Raw genomic sequence first — 9,303 nt, 5'->3', positions numbered from 1 at the left:
TTCCTGTGAAACTGCGTGATTAGTTAAATAGTTTCTCAGCGATCTTTAAGTTGACGTTCTCTCTGTAAGGTGACGTCCAATCAAGGGACGCTATTCTTCCGCTAATCTCATTCCCTATATAGAGCATGACCAGGCCAATAGCAAAATGTCACCTGTAAGGCGCTATGCTACATATTACATTTTTTTTCGATAATACAGTGCGGCTATGTGGTCTAGTGGTATGACACTCGCTTTCGATCGGAAAGTCCTGGGCTCGAGCCTCGTGCTCGGCGCATAGTTGAGTCCTTGGAAAAGGCTCTTCACTCACATTCTCTCACCGTACTCAGGTGTAAAATGAGTACCTGGCCGTTAACAGCGTTGTCTTTGTCCGAAAAATAGTAATATCGCCTAACAGGCGTCATGTCCCGTCCTACATGTTAAATGTTGCTGTTGACCAGGGACCCCTTGTAAAGCGCTTTGAGCACATTTAGTGGATATTGCGCTATATAAAGCTCAATTTAAAATTTGCAGTTAGTAGTTCAGTACTCATTTTACACGTGAGTGCGGGGAGAGAATTTGAGTATAAAAAGAGCCTTTTTCAAGGACTCAACATTGGTCTACTTGCAGCTAGACTCGAGTAATCTTACCACAAGACGACAAAGACGCACCTTAGTTGGTCATTGGTAGATATTTCTTTTTTTCCATTATAGTGCTTTATTTATTATTTATTTATTATTTATTTTTCATTTATTCATTTATTTATGGTATATTTATTATTTATCTTTTATTTATTAATTTATTTATTATTTATTATTATTATTTTTAAAAATTTATTTATTATTTATTTTTTATGTATTCATTTATTTATGGTAATTTATTATTTATTTTTTATTTATTGATTTATTTATGGTAATTTATTATTTATTTTTTATGTATTCATTTATTTATGGTAATTTATTATTTATTTTTTATTTATTCATTTATTTATGGTAATTTATTATTTATTTTTTATGTATTCATTTATTTATGGTAATTTATTATTTATTTTTTATTTACTATATATTTATTTATTATTTATTATTTATTCATTAAAAAAAAAAATTATTTATTTATTTATTTATTTTTCATGACCATACAGCTAAGTGGAGATTATGACGTCATCGTGAACTGTACAGGCATGGGGAGTCGGAAATTGGCCAACGACCCTTTGCTGAGGCCGATGAGAGGTCAAGTCTTGCACCTCAAAGCTCCATGGGTCAAGAATTTTGTTCGAGTGGATGCGACCATGCACGTATTTCCTTTGTGAGTATTGTTATTGTTATTGTTATTGTTATTGTTATTGTTATTGTTATTGTTATTGTTATTTTTATTTTTATTTTTATTGTTATTGTTATTGTTATTGTTATTGTTATTGTTATTTTTATTGTTATTGTTATTGTTATTGTTATTGTTATTGTTATTTTTATTGTTATTGTTATTGTTATTTTTATTGTTATTGTTATTGTTATTGTTATTGTTATTGTTATTGTTATTGTTATTGTTATTGTTATTTTTATTGTTATTGTTATTGTTATTGTTATTGTTATTGTTATTGTTATTTTTATTGTTATTGTTATTTTTATTGTTATTGTTATTGTTATTGTTATTGTTATTGTTATTGTTATTTTTATTGTTATTGTTATTGTTATTTTTATTGTTATTGTTATTGTTATTGTTATTGTTATTTTTATTGTTATTGTTATTGTTATTGTTATTGTTATTGTTATTTTATTGTTATTGTTATTGTTATTGTTATTGTTATTGTTATTGTTATTGTTATTGTTATTGTTATTTTTATTTATTTTATTTTTATTGTTATTTTTATTGTTATTTTTATTTTTATTGTTATTGTTTATTGTTAATTGTTATTTTTATTGTTATTTTTATTGTTATTTTTTATTGTTATTGTTATTGTTATTGTTATTGTTATTGTTATTGTTATTGTTATTGTTATTGTTATTTTTATTGTTATTTTTATTGTTATTGTTATTGTTATTGTTATTGTTATTGTTATTGTTATTGTTATTGTTATTGTTATTTTAAAAAAAGAAGAAAAAAAAACCCAAACAAACTTGAGCTCAAGCTCAAACTCACATATGTGACCCATCGTCTCAAAACGGTATTATGTCGGAACGAACCAGATGCTTAAGACCTTACCTTACCCGGGTTCCATCTCTTTCCAGAGGTCGGATGTCATGGCTTTCCATCCTTCACGGTCCATTGCAGCCTCGTTACAGTCTGCCATGCGCCGTCCTGTAGCTTCCTTGATGCCATCTGTCCAGGATTTCCTGTGTCTTCCTCTGCCTCTCTTTCCTTCAATTCTTCCCTCCATTATCCTTTTTTCGAGACTATCATGTCTTCGCATATGTCCAAAATATGACAGCTTTTTGTGCTTCACAGTCAAAAGAAGTTCTTTTTGTTTTTGGCCCATTAGGTCGAGGACTTCGATGTTTGTTTTTCTTGCTGTCCAAGCTATTTTCAGCATTCTCATTGATGCTTAAGAGCCGAATTTATTGTTAAAACTGGTCAAAATTATAAATTGTTGGCATTCGCACCCTAAAATATTGTACCCATTCTCCTTAATTAATCTTATAAACTCAACACAAGTCTGATATTTCTGGCTATAAATTCAATTTTCAAAATCTTAACCAACCGGACTGAATACCGTTTTGAGGCGAAGGGTCACATATTTTGTTTTGAGGAGGTGGGTCGCATTTTGGATTCATTTTATAAATGCTTTTCTGGGTGGAGTTCCTGACCTCCCATAGTGGGCAGGGAGGTACTTACTTCTATCTCCCTGTATCTATTTTCCAACATACTTTCTGTCTTTGTCTTGGAATGAGATTACTAGGTTTTGTCCTGGTCCTGGCCGGATTCCCTTGCTGAGAGGGAAACAGTCGAATGTATAGTTAGTTTTGGGAGATGATATTTTTTTCCTTGTAAATCATCTCTCTGTTATGCGCTGTATTATGTTTTCTTTATAATATATATGATTTGTAAAACATTTGAGTGTATTACTTTTAGTAGAGACCTATGCTTGTGTCTGGGTGAGACTTTTAGGTGATCTCTAACTAAAGTACTTTGATAGTGTGCTCTTGGAATCTACATCTATTTCCTATTTAAACAAGTTCCCCTTGTCTTGGCCTCTTTAATTGTAATTCTAAAACTTTTTACTATCCCATTTTCTTTCTTTTTACTGGCGCTGATATGACCTTAATGTATTGCAAGCGCCGTAAAAACTTGAGCTTTTATATAGCGCAATATCCACTAAACGTGTTCAAAGCGCTTTACAAGGGGTCCCTGGCCAACAGCAACACATAACATGTAGGACGAGACATGACGCCAGTTTTGGGACAGAGACAACGCTGTTAACGGCCAGGTACTCATTTTACACCTGAGTACGGTGAGAGAATGTGAGTAAAGAGCCTTCTCCAAGGACTCAACTATGTGCCGAGCGAGGCTCGAACCAGAACCTTCCAATCCGAAAGCGAGTGTCATACCACTAGACCACATAGCCGCAGATAAATGTTTTTGTTTGTGATTTGATCCGTTCAGCCGGGATTCTGTCTTCGTTGGATCGGTCAAGCAGCTGGACAACGAGAACATGGCCCTGTCTCCAGACGACAGTGAGTTTATCTTGAAGAGGGCCCAGGAGGTCTTCCCTCCTTTGAAGGTAGACGATTGTATCATCATACATCATCGTCTTTGTCATCATCATCATCATCATCATCATCATCATCATCATCATCATCATCATCATCGTCGTCATTTTCATCATTGTTATCATCATCATCGTCGTCGTCGTCGTCGTCATCATCATCAATCATCATAATCGTCATCATCTTAATCATCATCATCATCGTCGTCATCATCATCATCATCATCATCATCGTCATCATCATCATCATCATCATCATCATCGTTATCATCATCATTGTCTTTATCATCATCATCACCATCATCATCATCATCATCATCATCATCATCATCATCACCAGCATCATTGTCGTTATCATCATCATCATCATCATCATCATCATCATCATTATCATCATCATCATCATCATCATCATCATCATCATCATCATCATCATTATCATCATCATCATCATCATCAATCATCATCATTATCATCATCATCAATCATCATCATCATCATCATCATCGTCATCATCATCATCATCATCATCATCATCATCACCAGCATCATTGTCGTTATCATCATCATCATCATCATCATCATCATCATCATCATCATCATTATCATCATCATTATCATCATCATCATCATCATCATCATCATCATCATCATCATCATCATCATCATCATCAATCATCATCATCATCAATCATCATCATTATCATCATCATCAATCATCATCATCATCATCATCATCATCATCAATCATTATCATCATCATCATCATCATCATCATCATCATCATCATCATCATCATCATCATCGCCGTCTGTGTGTGCTGGATTTCAAGTCATGTGTTAATGTTTTTTATTGCTTTTGTTATTGGCTGAGGAAGGGTTTTCAGCCCGAAACGTTCCATGTTTAGTCTTTTGTGTTCTTCAGCTGTTTCATTCATCATTTGTGTTCATTACTTCACAGTCTTTAGCTTCTAGCAGCTTAGAGTATCACTGAGACCAAAATGGGACATGTTATAAAAAAGTTAACCCTCTCCTTACCAACCATAGGAAAATCGTCACATTCGTAATGATACAAACCAACACTTTTATAGTTCTTTTTCTTTTGAATGAATGAATGAATGAATGAATTTATATAGCGCCTAGATCCACAATGTGCTCAGAGGTGCTTTACAATACAAATAAAACACAACAATAAATTGATAATTTAAGCATAGAATCTATCATATTGGAATAGCATTAATCAATGTGTAATTTAATTACCACGCACTGTGTTACAAGATGAAAATTTAGGATATCTATAACATGTAGGCCTAATATAAATGTTAAACATCAAATGATTTTCTAAAGAGATGTGTTTTAAGTTTCTTTTTAAAGTTTTCAAATGTCGGACATTTTTTGATGGATGAAGGCAGTTGTACATCTTTTGTACATCCTTTTGTACATCTCAAAATTTTAAGAATACGTCTTGTGTAATAGCCATGAAAATTTGACACGGTGTTGTAGAGCTCATTTTTCTGAACTATATAATAATAATAATAATAATAATAATAATAATAATAATAATAATAATAATAATAATAATAATAATAATAATAATAATAATAATAATAATAATACATATTTATACAGCGCCCATTCTCGTATAAAACACAAGCTCTGGGCACTTCACAATATAAATTATCAATTTTAAGTAAAAAAAAAATAAATTCATAGCCAAATCAAGGATTCATTGTATGGAATGTATAGAAAGTACGTGTTGCTTTTCTATGTGAGTCAGAAAAAAATATATTTTTGTGTTGGTGGGTGTGAAATTTTGGGGACAATTCTGAAAATGGTTGGTAAGGAGAGAGTTAAAGTTAAAGGAACAACTCGCTGGTAGTTTTATTTCTGTTTTGTGCGACTATATGGCCTAGTGGTATGACACTCGCTTTCATAATCGGAAGGTCCTGGGTTCGAGCCTCGCTCGGTGCATTGTTGAGTCCTTGAAAAAGGCTCTTTACTCACATTTTTCTCTCATCGTACTAGGGTGGAAAATGAGTACCTGGCTGTTTACAGCATTGTCTCTGTTCAAAATAAATTGTAATATTGCCTAACAGGCGTCATGTCTCGTGCTACATATTAAGTGTTGCTGTTGGCCAGGGACTTCCGTGTAAAATGCTTTGAGCACGTTTAGTGGATAGTGGCATATATAAAAGCTCAAGTTAATTTTTAAAAAAATACTGTGAATACTACAACTCTTCTAATTATTCACGAGAAATGATATTATTTAGTCAACGTCAACCTGTCAAGCCTTTGACAAGTTAACTGTCGCATTCAGGAAAGACAAGTATTTAAAAATTTGGCCAGAAAACTCGTGTAAAGCGCTTTGAGCATGTTTAGTGGATATTGCACTATACAAAAGTTCAATTTTTATAATTTTAATTTTTCCATTCAGGGTGCCAGGGTGATGTATGAATGGGTTGGCATGAGACCACAGAGGAACCCTATGAGAGTGGAAGCGGAGACGGTGATGACAAAGGAAGGGAAACCCCTCAAGGTAATCAGTGAATCAAATAGATTATATAATAGTAAATAGTGATCACTGGGTGCGGCTATGTGGCCTAGTGGTATGATCGGAAGGTCCTGGGTGAGCCTTGCTCGCCGCATAGTTGAGTACTTGGAAAAAGGTTCTTTACTCACATTCTCTCACTGTACTCAGGTGTAAAATGATTACCTGATCGTTTACAGCGTCGTCTCTGTCCGAATAAATTATAATATGACCTAACAGGCGTCATGTTACGTTCTACATGTTAAATGTTGCTGTTGGCCAGGGACCCTTTGAGCATGTTTAGTGGATATTTAGCTATATAAAATCTCAATTAAAGCTCAATTAAATCATAATATGACATAATTATTATAGTAACAGGATATATTAGTAGATTCTTGTGATTATGGGACGTAGAAATGGGAGGATGGATGATCTCTATTGACGACCAGCATTTAGGAAGGTAAAAAATAAGATGCCATCACGATGGAGGTGGATTGGACACACGCTTAGAAAGAATGACTCCACTATCACAAAGAAAGTATTGGACTGGAACCCTCAGGGCAGAAGATCAAGGGGAAAGCCACGAGGAACATGGAGAAGAATTAATGAAGCTGATATACAGAGAAGTGGTAAGACCTGGAATGAGATAAAAAAGTTAGCTCAGGATAGAGAAGGATGGAAACTGTTTGTCTGTGCCCTATACCCTGACCCAGGGTGAAAAAGGCAATGATGATGATGATGACTTTGAAACCAAAAGATCAGTTGCACGATGTGTGTATCCGGTCCTCTGGAGTAGGTAGTACCACATTATCTCATTCGTCTGTAGTGTTTCTTTCATTCATCCTGTTTTGTTGACAAAGGGGAAACCGTAAACGTCCATTTTATCTGTTTTCGTATATTAAATTGAAGCTTACATTCAATTTCACATTGTTATTTATTTCTTCGAGCAGCAACATTTACATGGCATATTGTTTAGCACACTAACTAGTGTTTTGTGTGTTGGGTTGAACGTCACTGAAACTCCACCCGACCGTAGCCATCGTTAACTTTACAGCATGACACTAAAACCCATGTTTTGACGTCATTTTTTAGGTTTTCGCACCGCCCAGTGAGTTGTCGTTAGTAGTGCTCAAGGAAACAAGTGATTCCATTGGTTGAACTATTGAATACAACTCACGATTTGTTTTCTTTTGTGACCAAAGACTTGTCTTTTGACGTCATTTTTTGGTTAGTGTCAGACTATAGATAGAACAATGTTGACATCACTCAGGTTTTTGTTATTGTTTTTTTGCCATCCACGTTTATGAGCAATTCTCACTAAACTGTATTAACCAGACTTTAAACGTTCAAGGTTAAACATGGTTTATGTGTTGGTCCGTGATACTTTCGGATGGCAATGTTGTGAGCTTCTTAGCTAAGCTCATACTATCTATAAGTACACGATGAACAGATAGTTCGAAGATGACGTCACTCAAGCCTTTGTTGTTATATTTTGCCATCCGTGTTTGTGAGTTATTCTCACTGAACTGTATTAACCAGACTATAAAAGTTCATAGTTACACATAGTTTTGTGTGTTTGTCCGTTATACTTCCGGATGGCAATGTTATGAGCTTCTCTTAGCCAAGCGCATACTATCTATACGGCCAGACCCACCCAACCGGAAGACTTCAATCTATCAAAACAATACTACGTAACTATGGAATCTTCTAGTTGGATAGAAGATGCAACAAGTGACCTTCTGCCTACCATGGGAAGTCAAAAGACTCCATCCAGTTGTCTCCCTTTAATTTTAAGTATTGCCTTTGTCCATTTCAGATTGTCCACAACTACGGCCATGGGTCATTTGGAATCAGTTTGAGTTGGGGTGTCGGCGTTTACGCGGCCAAGATTGTGGAGGACATTTTGAAAGAGCAAAATCCTAGATCAAAATTATAATTGAAATTCAAAAAGGAAACACACATAAATAAATAATAAATACATAAATAATGAATTTATATAGCGCCTAAACATCCACCTTAATCGTGCTCTGCGGCGCTTTACATAATAAAAATGTTTTTAAAAAAATTAAAATCACGACACTACATAATAAGCATCAATACAGAAACAAAATCTAAGCAACGTCTCTTTCATGAAAAAGAAGCCTTACGGAACAACTCAAGTTTTCAGACATTTCCTGAAAGATGATAAATTTTCACATGACTTTGTCCGAGGACTGAGTGCGTTCCATAGGCATGGACCAATGGATGAAAAGGCTTTTTTTTAAAAACCAAAAGTGGATTTTGAGGTGGTAACCTTTAGAAGTTGGGACTGAGATGATCTTAAATTTCGAGCGGGTTCATATTTTTTAATCAGTTCCTGCAAATATTCAGGTGCCATTTGTGACCCAACGTCTGAAAACGGTATGATATTGGGATGAATAGTACACACCAGCACGGGTTCCTCGAACCCCTTGGGACATGCAAAAAAAAAAAATGTAAACGGTACATTGCCATAGTGTTTGATGGGGAGTGGGGAGGGGAGAAGGGGGGGGGGGGGGGGCAGAGTTCTTGGCTGGGAGGGAAACAGTCAAATGTATAGTTATTATTTTTGGGAGATGATATTTAGTTTTCTCTTGTAAATCATCTTTCTGTTATGTATTATTTTATATTTGTTATTTGAGATATATATTGTAAGTATTTGAGTGTTTTCCTCTTTGTGGGATGATGTGCTTGAATGTGGATGAGACTTTTAGGGGAACTCAAACTATGCACAATAATAGTATGCTGTTGGAATCTCCATCTATCCCTAGTTGTACAATTCCCTCTTTGTCTTACTTTTCTCGTGTGTGCTTTTGATAGTAAATCTATGATTTTTTACTGTCACGTATTCTTCCTTTTTTATTGGCGCTGAAATGACCTAAAAGTGTCGCAAGCGCCCTAAAACTCTTAATAACAAACAAACAAACAAACGTATCAATGTTATTCTACCCCTCCCCATATATAGTAACGCGTAATGATATCAAGTTTATAATAATAATTTGTGACGTCAGATCATCAAACGTTAAATTACACTAAAATTATATTATTCTTAAAATAGAAGTATCATTAAACTGTTTTTTTAT

General features: G+C 34.4%; 1 protein-coding gene across 2 annotated transcripts in view; it reads left to right on the top strand.

The window, feature by feature from the left end:
• LOC144976634 (D-aspartate oxidase-like) overlaps positions 1-8,152 on the top strand; it is a 26,540-nt gene extending 18,388 nt beyond the window's left edge. For both annotated transcript variants that reach the window (XM_078920933.1, XM_078920934.1), the window contains exons 7-10: positions 1,118-1,281; positions 3,574-3,691; positions 6,110-6,211; positions 8,019-8,152. In XM_078920933.1, the coding sequence (XP_078777059.1) occupies positions 1,118-1,281; positions 3,574-3,691; positions 6,110-6,211; positions 8,019-8,138 (504 nt within the window). In that variant the 3' untranslated portion in view covers positions 8,139-8,152. The remainder of the gene's footprint in view (positions 1-1,117; positions 1,282-3,573; positions 3,692-6,109; positions 6,212-8,018) is intronic.
• Positions 8,153-9,303: the final 1,151 nt, after the last annotated feature.

Source organism: Berghia stephanieae, chromosome 7, assembly GCF_034508935.2.
Source record: "Berghia stephanieae isolate SIO BIC M18660-M18661 chromosome 7, UCSD_Bste_1.3, whole genome shotgun sequence".
In the NCBI taxonomy this organism is placed as follows: Eukaryota; Metazoa; Mollusca; class Gastropoda; order Nudibranchia; family Aeolidiidae; genus Berghia; species Berghia stephanieae.
Note: the sequence above shows the minus strand (reverse complement) of the source record. Positions and strands in the feature narration are given on the sequence as shown.